Consider the following 25,592-nt stretch of genomic DNA (forward strand, 5'->3'; position numbering starts at 1 on the left):
CCGGCAGGAATGGCTCTCCAGCACCAGACTGTTATCTCCACCTACAATCCCAACCCACTGGGGACTTCATAATCCTTACACATAATCATTGGCCTGAGATGCAGAGAAATTTTATGCCAAGTTTGTGGGTGGGAAAGCCAATTCTATTCTTCCTGCAAGAGATACGATTATTTTGCAACTTCAGGATGACCCATGCCTTCCTGCCTCAGGAAGCTCCCAGAGGCTCCCTAATTGTCTCTCATTCATCAGTGCAGTGGGTTTCAAACTTGCTCAGATGATGAAGCACCTGGAAGTCCTGCTGCCCATTGAGGAAAAACTGAAATATTTTGTCTCTTCTTATGAACCGGAAACAATTTTTCTGGCGGAAAAGGCAGTATGTGGATGTCATGTAAAACCACAACTTAAACTCATGTGTTCTCAACAAAAATAATATGAAGACAGATATTGAACTAATTAGCTGTATGAGTTTTTCTGTTACTAGTCTTTCTGTTACTTATTCATCTATTCATGGCTACTAATACTCAGCAATAGGCATGTGATAGCTGGTGCCAAAGGCTTAACAAAAGTAGACAGGAGAAAAACTTGAAAGTGAAAAAATTATTCCTATTAACTCATTTTTTCCTGTGAACAGGGAGATAGCCCATTATTCATTTTTAGCAATAAAATACATATAAGTATAAAATCTTTTAAAAATCTTAAAATTTTTAAAATCTTTTGAAGTCTTCATATATATAAAGATAAAGAAATATATATAGATACATGAAAACATATGTATACTTCTATACTGGGAAGAAATTTCCAATTCTCACCAAGTTTAGACTATCAATAGGTAAGTAAAATGGCTATTTTTAAGTAATAAATTTGTTTAAAATTATAGCTATATTTTGAAAGAACTAAGAGACAAATGAAATGACCCCTACAATCACAATGTTATAGAATGTGCACAAATATTAAATATGAAGTAATTTGAAAGTTGACTACACAAAATCTTTAATTACATACTCTTACTGGCAGTGACTTAAAGTCAAAGCCAATTAATAGACACGAAAGGATGTCTTTAAAAGTAATGCCCTTAAAATACATAAAAATGTTAAACCAGTTTTATCATAACAGCACTTTTCTAAACAGGGTATACACTGGGCACTAACAAGAACAGTACAGACAGGTCTGTGGTCTCCAAACATGACACTAACGCAACTGAAGCAGAAGAAAACATACAAACAAAATTAAAGCTTTACACAGAAAAAAGAGAAGACAGCATCTGGAACTTCTGGCATGCTACTAAGAACAAACACTGGCAGTGTTACAAATTCTACAGTCTCTGATCAAGGCTGGGTGTTTCAATTTGGAAAGTTTATTTCTCCCTCTTAGAATAAAATGTCCCTTTGAACAAGTCTGTAGGTAACAGTAACGAATACAACAGTAACCATTCTACCATGCAAGTAGTTTTTAAAGTCACACACTTAGAAACATGTTTGAGAATTCCAAATAACGTGGACACTCTGTTCTCAGTGGAGAAGAGGCGTAACTCCCACTCGTTAGGGGGTGTGCTGTGCATAGCGACTTCTTTCCAAAACCTACAGCAAGTTCTCACCTAACATCATCGATAGGTTCTTGGAAACTGTGACTTTAAGAGAAACAACATATAACGAAACCAATTTGACCACAGGCTAATTGATATAAACAGGAGTTAAGTTCCTAACACATATTTCTAGTCACAAAAACATCACTAAACTTCCGAATAAAGACCTAAAACACTTCTAATATTAAGCATTAAAGTAAATGTGAGCTATACAGACATTTAAGGAAGATTAATAAACATCAATAAGATAATTCTTTTCTAATTTACTGATTCCAGTTCAGGGTCTCAGGTGGCTGGAGCCTGTACCAGCAGTTCAGGGTACAAGAGAGGACCCACCCAAGACAGGACACCCTTCCATCACGGGACGCACTCACACCCATTCTCAGACTGGAACAATCTTGGCACCCAACCCACCTCACATGCACGTCTTTGGGACATGGGTAGGAACTGCGGTCCCCAGGGAAAACCCATGAGGATGTGGGGAGAACACGCCAACTCCACACAGACGGTGGCCTTGACCGGGAATCGATTTTTTTCCCTCGACATTATTACAAAAACTACATTGAAAACTACATTATTACAAAAACTACATTGAAAACAACATTACTCGAGGACCCGCTGCATGTAGAAGAGGTGGCAGGGGAAGGCCCTCAGGGGGGTACCCTCCCTCAGCCAGGCAATCAGCAGTGATGAGCCATGCTGATAACAGTCAGTACTCTCAAGATGACAAAAATGGCACCTATGTGTTCTTCCCCACAAAACCCATAACCCCAGCCTAATCATGAGAAAAACAGCAGACAAACATGAATTGAGAAGCATTCTACAAAATACCCCACCAGTATCACTCCTCAAAACTGTCAAGATCATCAAAAACAAAGTCTGAAAAACTGTCACAGAGAAGAGGAGCCTAAGAAATGATGATGGTTAAACATAATGTGGTATCCTGGATGAGATCCTGGAACAGGAAAGGACACTGGGTAAAAACCAAGGAAATCTGAACAAAGTATACACTTTAGTAAATAATAATGTATTGATATCAGCTCATTAAATGTAACAAATATTAATACATAAGAGGTTTTAATGGGAAACTGGGTGCAAGGTAAAAGGAAAGTCTATACTATCTTTGAAATTTTTCTTTTGTAAATCTAAAACTCTTCTAAAAAATAAGTTTATTTTAAAAACTAAAAGAGTTTGATATTTCAGTTTCCATTTATCCACAGACAAGGTAGAAATGTATTGACACAAGTTCTGTCCATCTTTAAAACTTGTTTTCACTGTTGTTCAGATGGTTGGTGTTCTAAGACATATTAAAACAAGAGATTCTAACAAAATCATTCAAAAAAGGGAGTCTAGGATGAGCTCATTCTTGCCTACTCCTCTCTTAGGTATCAGTGGTACCTCTTATGCTATTAGATTTTACTGGCATCTCCTTATTTCCTGTCCAATTTAAATCCAGAGCCCCTTGGAAAACTTCCCAAAGTGTTCTCTGTGGATTGCCTGTTCCGCAGAGCTATCATGGAGAGAAGCTGAGAGTGTGGGTGTGTGTTGGGCAAGTTCTGTGCCACAATCCGTAGGCAAGACTAGTAATGTCAAGGTAAAACAGGTGAACTTCTTAGGGTCTTTAATTCAAACATGCATAGTGAAGATGATATTTTGCATTATTTCCCAAATTTTTTTGACCAGAAAACTTATGGAGGTGTGTGGGGGTGAGGGGGTAATCTCCAGGGACTAGGTTTTATGGTACAATTTTGGGAAACCCAGCTCTGATGCTCAAGCATCCAGAGGCGGGGGAGATGTGCCGGCTCCTGCAAAAGCCTTCTCTGAAACTGATTGCTGGTTGGGGGGCTGGGTGAAAAAAGTGAAGGGATTAAGAAGTACAAATTGGCCGTTACAAAATAGTTATGGGGATGTAAAGTACAATATGGGGAATGTTGTCAGTAATACTGCAATAACTATGTATAGTGCCAGGTATGTACTAGACTAATAGGGGAGTCACTTTGCAAATTACATAAATGTCTAACCACTATGCTGTACACCTGAAACTAATGTAAAATAATATTGAATGTCAACTGTAGTTAAAAATAATTTTTTTTAAAAAAAGCCTTCTCTGGTAAGGTGCGCCTTCCCCACAACACCAGGGACTCTTAGCTTTCATGATACTGTGACTCTTTCCCACAGTGTCCACCACTATGTATTATATTTAGTTATTGAAGCAGATGGATTTCTATCTTTTTCACTTTTCTAAGCTTACAACTTAAAAGATGTGTGAAGGGATGGTTTATAACATGCGCTTTCATATGGGAGGATGAGAAGCTTACAAAAAGTATATATTCTCATTGTTACGTACCCCTTGCAGATACGATTACTGACTTTAATTTGGAAGTTAGAGCTAGAGTACTTTGCAGATATTTCTTCAGAAACTGTGGATCACTCACTGCACATGAGGACACAATCTGTCCCAGCAAGCAGTCATGACCTACAGTTCCCTTCTCAGCTGATCTGATGATTTAATAAGAACAGCTGTGAAGAGATGTGAACAGTGGTACATGTAAAATTTTTCTACTTAAACTTATTCTTAATTTCTTCACTAAACAGAATTTTATTTTTTAAAAATCAAATAAGTACATACATGTAAAGTTTGCATGGTACTCCAAAATATTAGATTTATGTTGAAAGGAATCATCTTCCTTCTTAGAGTTATATCCATGATTATAACATAGTCATCAGACTACAATACACCAACCAGACATGGCTGAAGAAGTAAGGATTTTATTTACCAACACTTTTCAGCTATCTATGTCCCTAGTAGGACACAGGAACCCACCTTAGGAATCCTCTTTGAGGTTGAGGCTTTTTTATTGGTCACTCAAATACTAGCTTTAAAACACAGCAGTTTGAAAGAAGGCTAACAAAAAGGTATATTTTTCTCAGAAAAAACAAAAAATTTCTCTAAAATTTCATGCTGGTAGAATAGTATAACTTGAAAAAGCCATTGAAAAATTAAAAGCATTTCAATTTTTACTGAAATGTTAAGACTAGAAAACTAGAAAGCTCAGAAAAGAGACTTGAAAAAGAAATTTTTAATGAAACTAGCAATTAAAACCCATGTTTCGCATTGCTCCTGGATCTCAATCTCCTGGCTGGTGTGTTGCAACTTCAGAGATGTGCTCTGCCAGCTCAGCTTCGGAGGCTCTCGGTTAACGGATTGTAGAATATTTCACAGTACCTTTAAAGGGGTTGGTTGGTTGGTTGGTTTTCTATCATCTGAATACTCCAGAAGGCAGTTTCTGAATTCTGATATGTATTTTCAGCTTTTTCGCACTTCCACTTCAGCCTCCCGTGTTTACGATCACCTGTTCACACTCACCGACCCTCAGAGCAGAGTGGCGGGAAACCCACGCGGGCATGCTGATCTGATTGTGAATAGGCCAGGCTCTGAGATTTTTTCAGACTGTCATTTAGACGACAAACTGGAAACTGTCATTACTTTTTCTTAACAGTGAGGACAAGAATCCCTGCCTACCCTGTGCTGGGCCTCCGTGTGTTTCCTCATTTAATCTCTTAGCACCCTAAGGAGTAGGTCTTCTAAATGTCTCCGCTTTACTCATAATGACACAGAATCACCACTGAGAAATTACTCCCTCTGGGAGTGGCAAAACAGAATTTATCCATGCCTCTTTCTTTGCCTGGACCCTCGACTCTTCCTGACTTGCATGTTCCTTTCCCTGAATACAACGCAGCCGCACACAGATGCAAACAAGCCCTTCGAGAATTCCAATGGCATCAGTAAAGATGGTTAAGACAATGTCCCTTCTATGTTCTCTACAGCAGAAGGCATCGCTGTTGGGGGAAAATTTCTAACAGGCTAGGATCTCCCCTCCTAATCTTTCAAATTTGGAAATCGTAAAGAATAAATTTAAGCGTATTATGAATGGAAAAACACGACCAGATAGTCAAAATGAGTGTTGCTGGCACTAACAATCTAATGGGGTGATGTTATAAAGAAGAATTTTTTTATATCTATGTTTATTTGTCCCTGTCCTTACCCAGAAAGGAAAATTTATAAATATGAGTAAAATTAGGATTATAAAGAAATTGATGAATAAGAGTTCACAATAGAGTTTAAGCCTTTATATATGCTAAATTATTACACAGACACTATTTTCTTGAGTGTTTTCAGCTTTTTTATTATCATTAGATACTGATTTTGCTTGAATTACTTTAATAACCACTAGCTGGAAATACTTCAAAACATAAGTAGGCTCTAAAAGCTTTTCTGCATTTGCAAAAACTGTAACTACAGACAAGCCATAGCTACATTGTTTAGCCCCTGCATCTTCAGACAGACCTGAGCATTCAGGTGCTCTTTGAATTAAGGCTAAATTTTCACCATTGGTAGAAAGCAGAAATTTGAGTCAATTAACTACTATGCCTTACAGAAAACCAACAAGCAGCTTCAGTCATCTTTCCCCTCAATATAGAATGGGTTGACTGTATTGAGCTGTTTTGTGTTTTCCCCTCCTGAGATGTCACTTCCTTGAAGAATTTCTACCAACATACAACCAATCCTTTCAAAGACAAGCATTCCCCCTTAAAATAAATTTTAATCTTTTTCTAAACCGAAACATCTGAAGGTGGAAAAAGCAATTTTTCTAAGCAGAAACATATTTCCCCGTGTCCCCAAGAAGACTCTACAGTCTAATCAGATTTAGTCCAAATGCCACTTAATGACTACATGTTCCAACCCAGATAACAAGACATGCTGCTAACTTACCATGTGGTGACAAATGCCTCTTTATTCAAGTGTCCCCTCACTGGTGGTATTATTAGCAATGAAGAGAGTGACTTAGAGGCAGACTTTTTCAAAGGCTAAAGCAGAGCAGGATAGATTTTCATCTGTTTTTCCCATGATCTGTAAAGTATTTCACTTAGATTATCATGATTTCCTAAAACTAAATAACATGTTTATTACAGAGATTTTTCTAAGTAGACGCCTAATGAATTTTTTTCGCTCCACGAATATATTTAAATGATTCTAAAAGCTAAGCACAAAAAAGGGTTGAAAGAGATTGTGAATAAACTATACACTGCAGGAGGCAGCCCCAAGGCCCACCTGGCACAACACACTGCTCACCGAATATCTGCTGAAACATGAATGACAAATTTGTCTTCAAGTTCATAATTCTTGAAGTGCCAGGCACCATTCTAGGCTCTGCTGCTATGGCAGAAAGCAGAAAAAACCTGTGCCCTGGGGACACTTACATTTTAGTGGGGGCAAGATGAGGTGAGGGAGACAACTAAAACTATATACAGTATAATTTAATGTGAGAAGCAGATGCTCTAAAGAAAAAGTAAGAGCAGTGTAACAAGGGAGAGAGAACTTTTCCAGATTAGGTGGCTTTACATTTGGAAGATCTTTCAGATGAGATTGAGATGTAAATGAAGTGAGGGAGCAAGTCTTGCAAACATTTTGGATGGAAGTGTTCTAAACAGAACTAATGTGTAGGCAACTGACAAATAACAATGTGCAACCAGTATAATGAGGTATGTGGCCAGGTTTGCTACCTGTCTACCAAGACTCCATTTCTTCTTCCTGGGCACCCAGTGAGACCACATGTCTCAACGACCCTTGCAGTTCGGGGTGGCCTTGTGACTTGTCTTTGCCAACAGAATGTGAGAAAAGTGGTACGTGTCACTTCTGAGGCCAGGCTTTCAGAAGCAGCGTATGGACTCCATGCTCTTTCTCCCCTTCCACACAAAGTAGGGCACAATGGGGTCAGCAGAGCCACATGAAGGGACTGGGTCTCTGCAGCCCTAAATGGAGAAGAGCCATCACTGACCAAGCATGCAACAAGGCACGAAAATGCTTTCGCCGTTAGACTGAGATCCTCAAGGACAAGGATCAGGTCTCTTTCATCTTCATACCCCTAGAACCTGGCACAACTTCTGGCAAGTAGCTGGAACTCAGTATTAATTGAATAAATGCTACTGAAATAGTGAAAAAGCAATTAGTTCTGTTAAAAGGTAATTAAGAATTAGCAAGGGTTCAAATTAAGGACTTTTTAAGAACAGAGTAAGTGGCTTATATGGGACGATGGGGTGTCGGGGTGGATTCTTGGCAGAGGAAAGAATACGAACAAGAGAGGAAAAAGCACACGATACATTTGGGGGGGCGGGGTGGAGTGGGGAGGAGACACCTCTACACATACGACCCGCCTTTACACAGTTAACAATCCTCCTCTGGCCTTCCAGAATTACAAGACTAGACTAAAAATCATTTCAGAGCATTTTCAAATGGCTTTTCCAAAAGCAGAAACAAACATGACTAATAGAACACCTGTAATGGCAGAGAGAGCTGCTGAGCTTCTACAGAAAGAGGCACTGCGTCAAATCAGTAGTTCCGAAATAAGGGTGATTCTGCTTCACTCCTAAGGGACATCTGACATTATCCGGAAGTATTTTTGGTTGTCACAACAGGGGGAAGAGAGAGGGAAGGGCTCCACTGTCATCTAATGGGTAGAGGCCAGGGATGCTGCTAAACATTCCACAATGCACAGGACAGTCCCTACCATAAAGAACTAGCTGGCTCAAATATCACTGGTGTCAAAGTTGAAAAAACATGTGTTAAACTATAAGCTTCTTGGAGCCTGGGACCAATAAGTATTCCTTGACACTGAAAGGAACCAACGTTTTGTCACCCTGAAGCTGCCTTTTTTGAGATATTGATTTTAAGCTATTTATTAAGAAACAAAAGACTCAGGAAGAACCTGTGACCTTCCTCTGCTTTCCTGCCCAAGAGTCAGACAGAAAAACCTGCTTCAAGGAGGTCTTAGGATGTTCCCCACAGCCTAATATGAATTAAGTATGGTAAATAAGAATGTTCCAGGCAGGGGCCCGTTAGCTAGATACCACGCATCTCAGTGTTTGAGTCGCCCACCAAGAGTTTGCCTGCCATGTGTGTACCACTCTTCTTCCGTTCTTCCTTTGTCCAAAATGTCATAAATACCCAATGTTGCCTCGCTGTCTTTGGAATTTTTATGTTTATGTGTATTTCCCATGTGAATGTATTAAAAATTTGATTTTCTTCTGCTAATCTGTCTATTAGATTATTAGCCCAGCTAAAACTTAGAAGGAGGGAAAGTACTTTTTTTAGCCTCAACCCAAAGCGGATGCTCAAAAATGTTTGATAAGACAAAATTAAATGGTAGGCAGTTATTGCACTATATTGAAGGAATGGGCAACAATTTCACTTATTTTTTTTTCCTTCCTGCTATCACTGCTTTTCTTCTACGCTCCCAATTCAAATTACAAAAGAAGACAATAAAAAGTATTAGCTACCTAAATGATATATACAGTTTAAGTGCTTTTTGATAAAGCAAATTCTATAATTTCTATCAAATTCTTGTAGAATATACATTTCTGCCCAAAATAAATCTCTGAAAATATATCTTCCTGTGTAAAATTCCATTATTTTCCAAGAGTCACATAATTATGAAAATAACGGTCTACTATAAAATACAGATAAAAATGCTTCTTGATCCTTGTTTTACATATTGAGAAATGCTATTCTGGCAGTTTAGATTAATAAAAAAAATAATGAAATAAAAGTGAAAGCTAATTACAGGTGATATAAGTTAATCCCATTACTAATGACTGTTTCCCAGACCTGACCCCAGTAGCCATTCATTTTCTCAAAATTTAAATGAGAGTAAATAATGTTCACACATTTTGTAACCTGACATCTGATTTAACTTCCGCAGTCTGCTTAGGTCCTGACATTAAAACCGACTGTGTTCCTAGGTTTTAAGGTTCTACGTTAATTTCCACTGTAACTAAATGAGAAAGAACAAAAGCTTTTTCTTTTAAAAACCCTAAACAATCATGTCGCTGCTCTTACTGGAAAAGGAGCCAGGATATCATTCCCAAACCAGCACCCCCAAGGAACGGAAGCCTTTTTGTCCCCCAGCATCAAGACAACGTCTCCCTTAAGCGTCAGATGCCCTGGGAGTGCTACACCCGCTGAATGGATTTTCATGGAACATAAATCACTTTCCCACTACCTGCCACTTACAAACCTGCTTCTCATGAACCTTGGACCCTGCACAATATGGCTTGTCATGTCTTTTGAGACAGCTAGGAACAAGGAGGCCGTTGGCATGAGTAGATAAAGGGCATTTTTCCTTCTGACACTTGGGGTTTTCTTCCTCTTTGTAAAGTGAAAAAAAAAATTCTTTATTAAAAACAACAAAAACATCCAATTCCCACATGCCAATTAAATTTCAAAACTTATATACTTGCATGTTTCACATAACTATCGAGCATTTTAATAGGCTTTTAGAAACATATTTATCCAATCATTTCTTAATATATTTTCCATGCGGATCAAATCTCCTGCTATTTAGGGGATCTTAAAGGACCGAGGACACAGACACAGTAGACCTCACATTTACTGGTTAAAAAAATTTTCCCTTTATGGATTTCCTAAATTGACTATCTTTTTGAAATGGAATTGACAAGAACAACTAAAGATACTGTTGTCTATGTGACATCATTCATATCCATCTAAGTCCACTGCTCTGTATTAAATCCAGCCTGCTTTAAAGTAGGAAAGGTACATATACTTCCTTCAGACGCTGAAGTTGCCTGCTTTTTTGTAGCCCTTATCACAAGAAGCTGAGGACTCTAGGAGCTTTTTGAAAGTCACACAAATACCTCTGCCGAATAAATCACAGCTGCCAACGGTCAGCCTGGGCCCCTGTGTTCTCCCCTTTTCCACTGACCCGCAGCACACACCTCACCTGCGTGCCCGACTCAGAGATAAGCAGATGCTGCCTCAGTGAAGTGGTCGAATTACAAAAACACTTCTCCGTACGCCAAAGGCTCTCCAGGCATGAAACCACGAAGCAATTCAACACAAGCTGGATAAAAAGCCAAGAGAGCAGTTTAGAAGCCGAAAGGAAACACAGGGAAAGTCCTCTGGCTTTAGTGAGGAGGAAATAGGCAGGAAACACCTCTGGAGGCATGCATTGCGGATGGGAAATGGGGGACAGGGGGGGGGGGCGGGGGGCAGCAGCTGTCCGCTGGGCCTGTTTCAGGGCAGTGGTAAAACAGCGTCCCTTACTCTGGCTCCTGAGATTACGAGCGCTCATCCTCTGTGCTAACAACTCCAAACTCTTTCTAGGGTTGGGAGAAGTGATGCATAACTGAAGCAGAACAAGAGTTATGTATGCTGATTGTGCTAAAAAACAAAGCAAAAACCCAGCATTTTTCTGAAAGTGGCTGGAAATCAGTCTTTGACTTAGCATGTAAAAACCTTGCGGGGGGAAAAAGCATCAGTCTAAACAAGTCTCACAGGAAAAACACATCTATTAAAGAAAAGACCTTTGGGTCAGAAAAAGATAGCAACAGAAATATATGCTGATAACGTGGAGAATAATGCCAGAGGCGAGAGCCAGAACATGTGATTCCGATGTCAGGCCAGAGCCCAGCTGGAGCAGCCATGGGAAAGAAAGGTACCATACAGAGGAGAAGCCGAGGGCCAGCGCCGAGTGAAGTGGGTGACAAATTGGTGCTGAGGCACCACAAGCGACAGGCTTGTTTTCTCCGGCCCGAGGATGTAAGCTGTAAGAGGCTTTTACTCTGAAAGCCTGGATGCTGGGGAGGCAGGCAAGCGGCCTATATATATAGCTGAGCTTTACTCTGAGGTAGCAGGAGGCTGTCACTGCCAGCACAGCACAAAAAAACATATGCAAACAGAGATGCTGGCCTCTGGGACAGGTGGGTGCATGGTCCCGGGCAGAAACAGAGCACGTAGGACAAGAGCTTCCAAGTCCAACACAACACACCCTCCCGGGCCAACAAACGTGCCTTGGCCTGCAGAGGACGAATCGAACACTGTAGTCGATTGTTGCAGAAACAGCTGTGCTGCAGCCTACACAGCCAAGTGCAAAATGCCAGCACGATGTCTTCAAGAGGGTGCAGGCTCCTGAGCAGAGCAGACATAAAGCTGCCCTCAGGGTCCTGTTGGCCAGTTCTTGCAAAGGGGCACTCAGTAATGACTGTATAGTTGGCTTAAGTCTCCTCCTCTCGCCCTCCAGATGAAAGTCCGTAAATTAGAACTGACCGGGGGCTTGGTAACCTGCTAGGCCTGGGAGGATGCAGACGGATGAAATACTCTCCCTGCCCTCAGAGGACGTACACTCATCTAGGCCAGATGGTTTCTTCCAAACTGTGGGTAGTCTTTGATAGTGGGTAATCAAAATCAATTACATGAGTCAAAATCAGCACTGTTCTTCACACACACACACACACACACACACACAAAGATAACGTTCTTGTGGAACTTCTGATTCAAACGTGTGTGTTCACCACTACTAAGTCAAAGTCATGACATTAAAATATATTCTTTATTGTGGCCCAAATGAAAAACAAGTTTGAAAGTAGTTGATCTATTGAGGAAGATAGGAACAGCCATTTACAAAGAACTTTTACACACACATTTTATGGAACCATCCAGAAACCCCATGAGGCAACTGTTATTATTAGGCCTCAGAGAGGTTAACTGACTTGTTTAAAGCAGCAGAGCAGAGCCTGGATGTAATCCCAGATGGGTCTGACTCCAGGACGTCCTCAAATACCACAGGAGTTCAGGGATAACGGTGAGCAAAGAGGGCTGGAGAGGAGAGAGTACAATCTGACAGAAGCTTGGGAAGGTGGGTAGCTCTTGGCTGGAACAGAGGGGCAGAAATGAAGAAAGGAGCTGGGCTAGTTTGGGAGTGAGTCAGAAGTCCAGCCTCACGAAGCAGAGGGCACTGAAGTTCAGAGCAGATTAAATGAGTTGGACAACTCAGGCCGCCCCTATCAGTCCTGAGACCTTGGAACAAAAACTAACCTCTTTGAGGTTTACTTTTCCCATCTGTAAAATGGGGATAAAAATAGTACCAACTTCAACGAATAAGTGAAGTAATTATGTAAAGTGCTTCTGTTCAATATAAACAGCTTAAAAAGCCACCCATTTCCAGGATCCTGTACCAATAAATAAACAAACATATATCATGTTATTTGGCCCTGACAATTATCCTATGAGACAGACAAGGCAAATTTTTAGACCTCGGGAAACTCCAGGAGAGACACAGAATGACAAGCTGGGATTTCTGTTCTAGGCCACTTACTCAACTGGGAGAAAAGCAGAAAATAAGGCTGATGGCTCAAGGAGGCTGACAGAGGACCTCAAAGCTAGGCAGAAAAATTAAGAGTCGGGGAGTATAAAAGGTTTTTGAGAGAAAGCTATGGGGGGACAGGGTACAGGGAAGGGAAGGTGGTGTTAGGTAATAGTAAAGCTCTGAAATTAGGAAAATAATACTGCTCTCAGAGCTAAATTATAAAAGTCAAGACATGCAAAGGCATTGTAGAGAAAACAGCTCCACGACCTAGAAAATAGCATTAAATCTAGAAGTAAGAATGTCAATCAGAAGGGGCCTGGGCAGACCTGAAAGTGGAGGAATGTAGAGATTTAAAGAGCCAGCACGGCCTCGGCGCTCTGACCAACAGGGAGAGAGAGCCAGAGGCAACACCCTTAGTCCTTGGAGGGTTCGGGACCTACTGGCAAAGTCAGCCCACAGTGGAGCAGACGCAGGCAGCTAAAGCCAACTGCCTTTGGGTATTCCCACTGGCAAGCCTCCTGACCACTGAATGGATGCCTGAGACTTACCCTGATGCCGTTTGACACTTACCTTGTTTTTATTCCATACTGGCCAACGAAGCATCTGATTATGATCTGGCTTCCCACACAGGCCTGGCTACAGGAAGAGAATGTGTACCGGTTGTTCTCACATTACAATCCCAGGCCATGAAATGGAAAATAGAAACAGTTCTACTCTCACACCGTCAGTAAGCTGGCAATCTGGTATTATATATCTACTTCCTGAACTGGAATGACATGATAGAGAAATGAATTCTTGTTATGCTCATCAAATCTGTTTCTGAGCCTACAGAGCTAAGGGTCATCAGGGGACCAAGGATGTCCACTGCAATAGGCTGCTCTGCAAAACTTCCTGGGAAAACCCACTGACCATCTATCTATAGGAGTGACCTAATGGAGGGATGCTGGAGGCAGCCCACTCTGGCTGCGGCAGGGCGCAGGGAGGATTGTTGGGGGAGGTGTGCAAAGGGGCCTCATGTCAGCAAGGCTGGCCTGCAAGCCACGAATGATAGGTAACCAAAAGTGTAAACTAGAATAGAGGTAATAGGAATGGCGGCGGAGGAGGAGGGAAATATAAGAGAACTTAAGGTGGCAAAATAGGTGCAAAGATAACTAAGGTTTTCAACTTCAGAGACTCAGAGTGGGTCCTTCACCTCTAAAACACAGAGAGAAGGTTTGCTGAACCTGGATTTGGCTTGAGATGTTCATCTGAGTTGGCGCTATAGTAGCTATGTCCAATCCGATGACTGGTTAGGACCATAAAACTTCGTTATGTTGCTGGTCATTCTTTTCATTCCACAAAGATTCACTGAGTGTCTACAATGTCAGATCCCTTCCTTCAAAGAGCTTACAGTCTAGTGCTATTGACAGGTTAATTTACTATTTTAGTAAACATAGATGCTCTGAGGAGGGTATGCACAGAGTACAATGTGAACAACTAAATTAATGCACACCATGGACTTTTCGGCCAAAAGAGAGAAATCATGTTTAAAGAGAAGAATCAAGGTTATTTTTTCACTTTCTTGAATTTCTGGAATTCATGGAAATGTTGATTTTAAAATCAAAAACATCAAATCATATCTAATTTTACTTTCTTTCATACCATAAGTGGTGAAAAAGAAATAGGAAGAAGACTGGAAAATATAATTTTAGCTGAGAGTTTGCAGCAACATGTGTAGAAAACCTCCAATAATAAAATAAAGGTAGATGCCATCTGTGACAGATCATGAAAAGGCAAAAACCTAATATTCAGGCCAAAAACCATACCCATAAGGCACTGCCTATGTAAAGACCACACACTCATCCAGTTTCATCATCTGGCACAAGACTCCCAACTGCAATTCATAGTAACAATTTTCCATTCACTAAAAATTTAAGAGATCATGAAATCTCAGCATTGATAAAAATTTAAGAGATCATGAAATTTCAGCATAGAAAGCAAGACAATTCCAGGATATCATCTTGCAACCCAATGGACTTTTCCAAAAAGTAATAATGTCAAGGGTATAAATCAAAGAAAATATTCTAGAGCCACCATAATTTGGAAATTTTGAAAAGACATAGAATCTTCCTCAATCACCATGACAGGGTCAACAGAGGTACATAGGAAAATACAGAGCTAAAATCATTGAATGAGACATTAAAAAAAAAACTGCAGAAACAGATATCAAAAAGCAGAAATAGAAAGTTTAGTTAGAGCTCATACCTCCTGTATACATTTTTTCTCCCTCATCCTCACCCTCCACTCCAGCCTTAGTATAATGTTCTAGCGATATATGCAAGAGAATAAGACTGGAAGATTTGGGAACAAATATTTCCATTACACATTCTATTGAATATGCCTTCAAAACTGCTTTGTCCTTGTTAGATTGCTCTTATTGACATGCATTTATTGGTTGTTCCACTGCCCAACATTGCAGAACATTATAAGAAGCTGCCCTAAAAATCTGTTATTGTATTTACTGTGAGGACTCTGCTAAAGCTCTTTCCACTTTATCACACAGTATCCATTTCACCAGGCCCTACGACTTCTCTAAGCAGTATCATGTATTTTGTAACATGAGATTGATCCTGTGTCCCTTTTTGCACTGGCTAATAGGAAGCTCAGAAAACATTTGCAGCTTATTTTCATTAAGTTCACTGCCCACTAGTGGAAAAGCATTACTTTTATCCCTTATTTTCCCTTTACACATTATAATTTACTGAAAAACAATAAAACCAAAAAAAGTAATAGTTAACATTAACAGCAAATATTTATTCAGTGCTTATTAGATATTTTAATATCACAGCCCATCCTCATACCCCCTATCTTATATTATGACTCCTTAAACACTAAGTATTTTACTACATACTAAATTTTATAAATTTAAATTTATTAAGTTTTGCTTCTGGAAAAGTTAGGGTATGAAGAGATGGGCAGATGGAGGAGTGAGCAGATGTGTGGAAAACTAGATCGATATCTCACATTTCTTGTGAGATATTTTCAACTAAATATTTTCAACCAAATAATGGAGAAATGGCACTAATGATGGCAAATGGCTGGAAACACACTAGGTGGGACTTGGTCCCTCATGGGCTGCAGTCTAGAGACCCCACGTGAACAGCAGCTTTAGCTATGATCTGTGATAAAGAACAAAGCAAAACAAATATTGCTCCCCTGTAGCAGAAAGGCTACGAGCCACTGCAGCATCTTACTTGCACCTCTAATCTGCCTTATTTACGGGGCACATATAAAACCTGACTGCAAATTTCACCCCTTTTCAGGGTCAGAGCGGGGAAAAAGTATATGAAAAGACACAATGCAAGGTCTGAACCAGCTCGGAGCCAGGGCAGCTGATGCAAAGCAAGGGACATAAGCAGGGAGAAGGGCTTGAGGAAGCACCCAGCTGTCCCCTTGGTAGTCACTCACCCTTGCCAGGTCAGTGCTCTTTCATTTCACCACTCATTTCTTCCTCTCTACTCTTTCTATCCCACCCCATACCTGTTTAAGTCCAGAAGCCACCTCTCACAGAACCAGGCAAAACTAGCTCGTGTGCAATGACTGCCCTGGTGACACCTGACAACCAGTACTTTGAGAAGGTCCAAGAATTGTGGACATAATGATGAACCTCCCAAACTTCCACTATTAAGGAAGTGACAGGCCAGTGTGGGAGACAGACATGACAGGCATTAATAATACAGTGAGCTGAACACTAGGACTGTAAGCATGGGAGCATGAGGGGGGCCATCTGACTGGTGCACAAACAAGACAGAACGAAGCCTACATTGCAGCTCAGCTGCGAAGAATAAAGGAGTTTTAATTAATCGATTAATTATATCTGCAAATAGCGAAATGCTGCTGTGCGCCAGCACTATTCCATCGGCCAAGATCACATCAGAGACCCCTGTCCTTATGAACCTTATTTTTGGGGAAGGAGAGGCAAAATTTAAGGAAAAAAAATAATCAGGTGATTGAAAAGTGTGGTGAAGGACACTGAAAGTCAGGGAGAGAGAATGCCAGGAAGGGGAGCAATCTTATAAAGCTGAGATGGGTGAAAAGGAACCATGAACCCTCTTAAAAACAATAAAACCAAGAAAGGAACGTGCCCTCCAGGTGGAGGGGAGAGTGTGAAAGCTCTGAGGTGGAAGCCTGGCTGGCATGTCCGTCTCACCATCTTACTTATGTTCCAGACATCATGTTTTCAGAGGACAACGAAGACTTCAGAAAGAGCTTCATTCAAGAGGGTTGAAAGAGAAATGCTGATGTTTAATGGGGAACACCCTCAGCTCTGCAGAAAGTTAGCTGTCCGAAATAATGCCCTCATAGCATAAGCTGCCTCTTTTAATTTCTTCTCTTTTCTTTTAGCCACTAAAATGAATATGGAGATGAAAAGTTATAAATAGACTTCTCTCAGGCAGCACCTTTTCCCCATTCACCTGGAACATGTTTACCTAGTGTGACAATAAACAGTCCAGATTGTCTAACTCCTGTGAAAGAGCCATGTCACAATCACAGTGATTTGTTTAAAGAATCTTGCCCACTGCATAATTAGCCTACAGGTCACCATCTGTCTCTAAGTCATAAAACTAACCATATGTTGTTTTCAACGACTGCTGAACTAAAGTAACATACTCTTCTCCCCCAGAGAAAAATGCTACAAATCCATTTTCCTCCGGTAGAGGGGCTGTACACTTACCTCTCCATTACCACCACATTTTTTATTTTAAAAATTTTAATTTTGTTCTGTTCATGCTTTGTCCATGACTACCAACCCAACCAACCGTTACAATTTCTAGAGATTTCTGCAAAGTCTCTCCCAGGTGACACTGGGTAGACAGGCTTACAGCCCCAGAATTTTCGTTCTCTTCTGTGGTTAAACCTGGTGACAGGAAGAAAAATGCACATAAGCAAAGGTATCTTATAAAGGAGTCTTCCTGCCTAATGTCTACTGCATTTTAAAACTCCAAGTCATCAAATTTCAACTTTTCAATCACAGTAACTCCTCTCTAAAGTGGCCAACAACTACAAATGAATTAAAATCATTTGAAACAAAAACTGTTATCTGATGCTATTTGGATTTATGAAGGCAAGAATTCTCAAACTGTTGAATCCAGTTCTTTCTCCTCGTATCACCCACCAACGACTAAACAATCTTAATAAGAAGCAGCGGTACAAAATGTTCTGGATTTTAATTTGGTTTAGTTGCTTTTTAAGCAAAATATGAATACAAATTATCCCAAAAATGTGCCTACGGTTTAAAATTACATGGCAGGGAACACTCTAGCATTTAGATAACTCAAGGTTAGACTCTCATGGTAGAAGTGGGTCATTAATACTGCTAAGATCCAGAGAAACCCGTCCTCCATCAACCAACTTCCTTAGGTCTACAGAGTCAAACATAAATTATATTTACGAAACTGGCCACAATTTCGTTTAAAAAAAAAAAGCCAAGAGTTTCCTACAAGGCTAATGATTCCACTTGGCCTGGGAAAGTACTTTCTGAACTGAATAGTGCAGAGAGAGACTTTAACTCTGTAGATCTCTTCTTGACTCAATTCTTAAGTTAACCCTTCTCATCAAAATAATGGACCTCTCAAACCTTTAAAGGTTTGCTACATGATATTTCACCTTCTTACTGAAGTTGAGTTGTGTTTCTTTACTTTTTTCTAAACTTACCAGCTGGTAATGATGGGCAGGGTTCCTCCTCACAGATCAGAGATTTTGTTAAGGGCTATTTTCCCTTCTGCACCAAGATCATTTACCTTACATGCATGTAATGTAAGACTAACTCTTATGAGATTTTTTTTTAAGTTATCCCTCAGAGATCTTGAACATTCTCCAGAGAACTCTTTTACTTAAGGTATTTCAGGACAAGGTCTTATAATAAATATATCCAGTCTAACAGGGGCTCGTTAATCATTAGCACAAGTTGTGGTGGTTCACCAAGTGCCCTATCACGATTTCTCTCCCTCCCCTCATGGCAGTGTCCTAGTGAAGTCACAATTAAAAGAAACAGTAGTGTGATCTAAGGACAAGAGACAGAGCTGGCTCAGACTCATACCTTGTTTTAGGCCCTGGTTTCATCTTTTTTAAAATGAGAATGTCACCTCCCTAACCAGGGTAATCACTGGAATAGTATGCGAAAGCATGAAGGGTGCTCTCAGCAAGTGGCCTGATGCCCTAGGGACACACAATAATGATAACATCATTGAAGAGGTAGAGATTGATCTGTCCAAAAAAGCCCACTTTTTGTAATCCAGCCAAAATGGTCTTTGCCCACTTTCCAATGCATTAAAATTCATCTTAAAAAAAAAGAAAAAGAAAAAGAAAAGAATATCATGAAGATTAAGAGTTAGCTGAGTGAAGAGGATGGTAGCCAGAATGTTCTAGAATAAAAGCGCAAGGAGTGCAGGAGTTGAGAAGCGTGAGCAGAGCAGACACTGGAGCGCTGAGTACTGAGTACTGAGTGGAGATGGACAAATTGGGAGCCACAGCGCTGTAGAGCTTACAAAGCCCCTTTTCAAAGACTATCTAGTGAAACAGGGAAAAGCTTACTATGCAGTAACAAACTGGAAAAAAAGTACAAACTAAATATGAAAAGAAGTGGGTACATGTATATAAATATTTGGAAGATAAAAATACAGAAAATTATTTTTGAACATATAGATCAGCAGGGATAATCACTACACATACCCACACACTCTCTCATATTTATATACAGGTTTTCTAAATGTGGGAAATGATTTGAACACACACCATATCTATAATGAAGGTGGAGTGAGTTCGTTTTCGAAGAAAGAGCCCATACTGTCAGTCTCCTTCCCAAGGTGAGGACAGAAATGCTAACCTTTCAGATCTGAGCTCTTCGATATACTTATTACCTGAGAGGTTTGTAAACTCCCAAGTCAACACTTCCCCGGCTCCTTCTACTTCCTGGGAGTCTGTGATTACTCACTGGGTGATTATGCCAGTCGGAGCCACTGGGGTTTATCCATGGGTTTCTTCAGACTGAGGAGAAGAAGGGTCAGGAATAATATCCAAACTCTTTTACATATCTCAATTAATGAAAAATTCTTCTTTCGGTTTAATATTTTTCTAAATAATCAGCACTTTACACAATATTCACACAATATTCTGGAAACGTCTTCTCTGTCATTGAAAACTATGATACCCTGAATATTGTATCCAATGCCAGCCCCATCCATCTGCCCTGAAAGAGAAAAAGGTTACTTCCTTTCTCCGTCTCTGAAGACCTAGTTATTCCCTTGCCTTCTGGACAGTCACATTATTTAAATGAGGATTTTTTAAAAAATCAAACAGTATTAGTTTTTCTTTCTCCCTCAATTTATGTGCACACATCCACTTTTCCAGTTATTAAAACTTCAAATTCTACAATCAACTAAGCAATCAACCTATAATGCTACAAAGGTTCAAGTTGTATTGTCAAGTCTATAAGATCCACAAATTTACTGTTTTTTAAAAAAGGAAAACAGAAATAACAGTTGCACATCAACTGAATTAGATTATCTGAATAACTGGTTATCATTGATCATCTAGACATTTTGAATCAAAAAATGTCATGACTAATTATTTCTTCCTAACATAAGTTTAGCTATTGCTTAAGTTTCCTATAATTGTTTTATATTCTGCTTTAAAATAACCAAAATCTAAAACTCAATTTAAAAAAACTCTTCATCCTCTTTTTCACATTAACACAGAAGAGAGAAGAGGCCCATTCCCACTTATCGACCCTAATGCTCACATATTACATGTGTTGTAAAATATCTGGAACTTCTTATCCAAAAGTTACTGATATACTCAATTTAAAATGTTTACTGCCCTTAAATTTTTCCAAGAGACTTGCCAACCATAATCCTTAATTATTTCCACCCTCTCCCCGAAACTTCAAGTCCCCTCATCATGTGGCTTCTCCCAGCCCAAAGGTCTTTGCTGGTATAAAATACACACTTTCTCCTCATAGGATTGCTCCAAAATTGACCTCCAATACATTATGTAACCACGATCTACCATTACATAAGTGATAGGATTTGCCTAAACCTTTCTTAATCTGTGTTATGGTGTCAGGGTCTATTGCTCTGTACTATACACACTTGGTGCTGTTTCATCACATCTGACAAAGGTGTTAAAATGACAGCAAAAATGAGGATGCACCAAGGAAAATGTGACCACAGGAGAAATAAAAGAAGCAATGTCATTGGCCTTCCAGAACTCGACTGCTTCAACATGAATCCAGTTCTACTATTTACTGACTATATCAACTTTGAGTGACTTCACCACTTTGAGAATCAGTTCTCACAGCTAAACATGGAGATACTCATAGTGCTAAATCTTGGGGTGTCTGTGATGATTAAAAAAATAAGAAACAAAAAACAAAATAACCAAAGAAGAAAACTAGGTGAAGCCCTCAGTACAATTCCTGGCTCGTGGTAAACAACAAATATTAGGTATTGTCAGAGACCTGTTTATCAATTCAGGAACTAAGAATGCCCTGAGAGATTCAAGATCATTAATTAAACTTTTTCAAGGAGCTGGTCGCATTGCATCAGATCACAAGATTCAACACACATCCTGTTTTTTGGCACTTATTTATTCTGGAGAGTTAATTAGAAAATGAAATTTATTTTAGGTAAGAAATGCAAACAACTATGCAGAGTTAATCAATTATGCAAAGCTGCGTGTGCAGTCCTGAGTCTCCCTGAACCTCCCCCTGAGACAAGAACTTAGAAAACGAGCTGGAAATGCTGGAAACGCCATCACCTTTATTCCTGCAGAGCCAACCCACCTGCGAAGGAAGTTCATATAGTCTCCCCAAATGCTTACACTAGAAAGAAAATAATCCTGGAATTATATTCAGCTTATCTAGTCAAAAATTAGTTCCCCTCTTAGCTTTTACCCCAATAATAACCCCTGGGCTTTTTTCTCTTTCTTTCCGCCAGTATTTATTAGCATCTATTATATGCCAAACCCTATGCTCGGCTTTGAGGATCAGATGCAAACAAAAGTCACAGTCCCCTCCGCTTTTGAAAGCTCAGAAGAGTCTCTACTTTAGAAAATCCACGTCCACTGGATCCGAGTTTTTTTAAATTGACTGCAGAGTAACGTGACGTTATGGGGAACAGACAAGACTGCTGAGCTGTAGAATGAAACAAGCACGGACACAGGGGTCCTCACTGGACACTGCATCCAGGAGTCAACAAAACTATACATCTGCCGCTACCCAAACACCCGTCCTCAGTCCTCCCTGCGAGTAAGGGGATGTTCCCTTTGTTATGGACCCATTCTACTAAGGAGGAAATCGCGAATGCTTCTGCTACCATTCTCTCAGGTGGGCAGTGCCACCTCCTTCCTTCCAGATCCAAGCTCTCACCTCTGCCCGCAGTCCTCCTCCAAACACCTCAGGAATTCTGTCCTCTAACCTGAGTATGGCACTTCCTTAAAGCACATCTTCCCCCCACGCGTACCAGCTGAAAGCTTCTAGAGGCTAAGGATGGGCTATTTTCAACCTGTGTATGCCCCACAACTTAGATCACACTGTCCCGTGTGCTTTAATACATAGATAACCCCGGTGTGGTGACAAATGTCAAGGAAACAAGGAGACACGTGCTGAGTGGAGTGAGGCGGGAGCGGCTTTCTTCCACATAAAGCTGCTGAAGCAGAACAGCTGCCAGCCCAGGTCTCCAGATAGGACCACTGACAAACCGCCATCTACAGTACCATCCACGATGGTGCTGCACTTCCAGGAAGCCCAAGCCGGCCCTGGTCCCTCCACGCTCCTGGCTCCATCCTGGCATTCTCCAGCACCTTCACACGTGTTCCTCTTCCTGTGTCAGAACCAACAAAAACTCAGAGGAGGAAAATAAATTCTCACCCTCCATAAACCTGTGCCCACGGGCAACACTCCACACATGAACCAGGAACAAGTTAAATCTCTGAAGCCCTGAACCAATGAATAACCCGAGAAAGAGTTAACACCATGCCATGCAACTATGCAGAGATGATTCGTGGGTCTGCGGAGCGCTGAGTAAATGAATGTTTAACCAAAGGCCAGAGACCCATTTTCTGTTAAATTCCATTATTTTTTAACCACGTCTTTGAAATAACATTACTAGTTTTCCCACTAAAATTGTAAGAGAACCAAGAGGACAAGAACGTTGCATTAGAAGAATGTACTTCGATATTGAGGCTTTTACACTCAGCTATTGCTTTCCATTATGAATCTTGCTTTTCAAGAGTTTCTCTAATCCTCACTACTGTATGCAGCATCAGGGTGGCATTCAGGTTTACCATGGAAGTCAAAAGTCCCCAGGTTATGTTTATTCAAGTCAGATCTTCATAAACAATGTGAAAAACAGATATTAAAAAAAAAAGCATATAATTTGGTTGCAATTATTACGTGAAATTTGATGTGAGAATTTATGTGAAAATTTTCACAATTTGTATTTAGATGTCAGATAAAGATTTTTTAAAAACTATAGATCCAAAAGGATGTTTCAATCATCCTTTAAAATAATTTATATGCATAAATGATGACTGGCTAGGGTGTCTGCTTGTGACATTTTAACAGTACACAATAGCGTTTTTTTCCATTAACAATTCTCTCCAGATTTTCGTCTAGGAAAACAAAAAAACTTTTATATCTGTTTTCCTGGAAAAAATATAAATACTAGTTGAAACAGAAAATTTGCATTGTATTCTTTAAGAAAAATAAGCTCTTGCACATCACAATTGTAAGCATACACGTTTAGATGTAGGTTTTACGTGCGGAGGTCTCCGAGAAACTATCGTAGGAGGTGACCACCACTATGATCAGGTTAGTGCAGATGGGGCTGATGATACCGGCTGCATATATAAGTCCATCTGACCCAGCAAAACAGTCCATGGAAACATTACCTGACCCAGCCGGCTTGGTTCCAGTGAGGCCGAGCTGTCCACCTGACCTCTTTTACTCTGATGCAAACTGTGGAAAGATCTTGAGAGTAAAATGACCCTGGGTTCAGACTTCCAGGGCAGGTGGGGAACCCATCGACACTTGCCTCAACCTGCCAACACAGAGCAGTGGGGGACACCACAGCACCCCAACCTAGAGAAGGCTGCAGGGAGCAAAGTCAAGGAGAGAAAGAGAGCAGACACCAGAACACCGAGACCACGGCCATAAAGGCCAAGAGGAAACACCAGAGGACAAATCATTTTTTTTTTCAAAATAGAAATAATGCTTAATTCATTTATGAATAAATTGAGTTATCTGATTTTAAAGCCAAACCACAGAACTTTCAATAATTTAATATGAAAGTCTACTTTTCAGTTCAAAATTGAGAAACCTGCCACTTCAGAATATTTACAACATCAGCCAGGTGGAGACAGACAGAGAGAGAACTTCCTCTCTGCTGTGAAGGACAAAGCTGACCTAATGTGCTTCCTGGAGTTTTCCTCTATCTGTAATTTCTGCAAAAAAAAAAAAAAAAACCAAGAGATTCTCCACTTCCTCCTCCTCTTCTCAAATCCTATTTGGGTCAAAGTTAATGATTTCAATCTGGAAGCACAGGCTGAGCATTAGAAAGCCCAGAGCCAATACAAGAGGCAAGAAAAATTAACTGAAACAACAGCTTGTTCCTGAGAGGCCCACCATGCTCTGACAAAAAACCAAATACTTGTTTGGGGGAACTCTTCCAGATTTGGCTTTCATTTTCTAAGGTTTCTATAGAATAAATGATGACCAAAAAGATAATTTCATAACAAAAACATGTAAATTACAGAAACAAGGAAGCCATCCTGGGAATATAACAAAGCCTGAATTGAGGACCAGTGGCTTGGATGGAACATCCTTCTTGCCGACCATCTCAGAACACCGTCATCTCTAACACATTTTACCTGTATGATCCAGTTGATTATCACTAGCAGATGTAAAAATGGATCGTTAGAGTCAAGAAAACTAAAAGTCACTCTCAGGAAATTCGATGCTTCAGCACTTTCTAGACAGCCCCGTCTTCCAGGCAACTCAGCTCTTGTCTCCTTGTTCTGTTATCTCAGTCATTACTGCTAATCCCTCTGTAGGGTATTAATTACTCTGTCACAATTACACTACTCCACAAACAAGGACAACACAAAGTCCAAAATGGATTACCTTTGCATTTATTATATTAACTACTTAATATACTGTAATTGCATCATTAGTGCATATTTTGCTGCACATTAAAAAGAAAAAGGTTAATTCTTTCCCTTTGTCTTTAGCTCCACTGACTTCGATTTTTTTTTTAAAAAAAAAGCACTAGAGATATTTCAAAGGAACCTGTGTGGTCAGTAATTTGCCTATAAATGTGATTTTTGTCTATGAGATCCACTGCATGAAACTGAATTATACTATTTTTCACAAGACTGACTCATTTGGGGCCCAGTAGGAAAAAACTCAGGTGCTGACCAGGATGTCTAGCCCTGAGTGACTACCACTAGTAGTGCTGTCTAGGACCAAATTCATGCAAACACGAAAGGAAAATAAATGCACAATACATATGCCCTAATAAAGAAGATGAGATGGAAAAGCATGCTGAAGAGATCTGCTTTTAGTTTTGATAGCAAGTGAAGACAGGCATTCACCACACAATGACACCGATCTGAACAGAAGCCTCATCAAGAATCTCACCGTGATCTCAACACTAAGAATCACAAATCTTGTGGCAAACAATTCTACAGAATAATTTTTGAGGAGTTCCTCAAGCTCCTTGTAAAAGGGAGTCCAAAATATCTTTCCACTCACTTGTTTTCCGCATCACTAAAGTTTAAATATGAATTCACGCTAGGTTCTTTATTAGTGC

At 40.1% G+C, this 25,592-nt stretch overlaps 1 protein-coding gene across 7 annotated transcripts in view; it reads right to left on the reverse strand.

Moving 5' to 3' along the window:
- The window catches only part of TSPAN5 (tetraspanin 5), a 268,547-nt gene that overhangs the window by 61,741 nt on the left and 181,214 nt on the right, over positions 1-25,592 (reverse strand). For 2 of the 7 annotated variants that reach the window (XM_039845763.1, XM_039845762.1), the window contains exons 1-3: positions 13,315-13,362; positions 10,381-10,500; positions 9,658-9,789 (exon numbers count right to left, since the gene is read on the reverse strand). The exons of 4 other annotated variants lie outside the window; for them this stretch is intronic. In XM_039845763.1, coding sequence (XP_039701697.1) covers positions 9,658-9,789; positions 10,381-10,500; positions 13,315-13,347 — 285 coding nt within the window. In that variant the 5' untranslated portion in view covers positions 13,348-13,362. Of the gene's footprint in view, positions 1-9,657; positions 9,790-10,380; positions 10,501-13,314; positions 13,363-25,592 lie in introns of those variants that run through there. One more of the 7 variants, XM_039845765.1, reaches the window with a different exon arrangement.

The sequence above is a fragment of the Pteropus medius genome, unplaced genomic scaffold (assembly GCF_902729225.1).
Source record: "Pteropus medius unplaced genomic scaffold, Ma_sr-lr_union100, whole genome shotgun sequence".
Lineage (NCBI taxonomy): Eukaryota > Metazoa > Chordata > Mammalia > Chiroptera > Pteropodidae > Pteropus > Pteropus medius.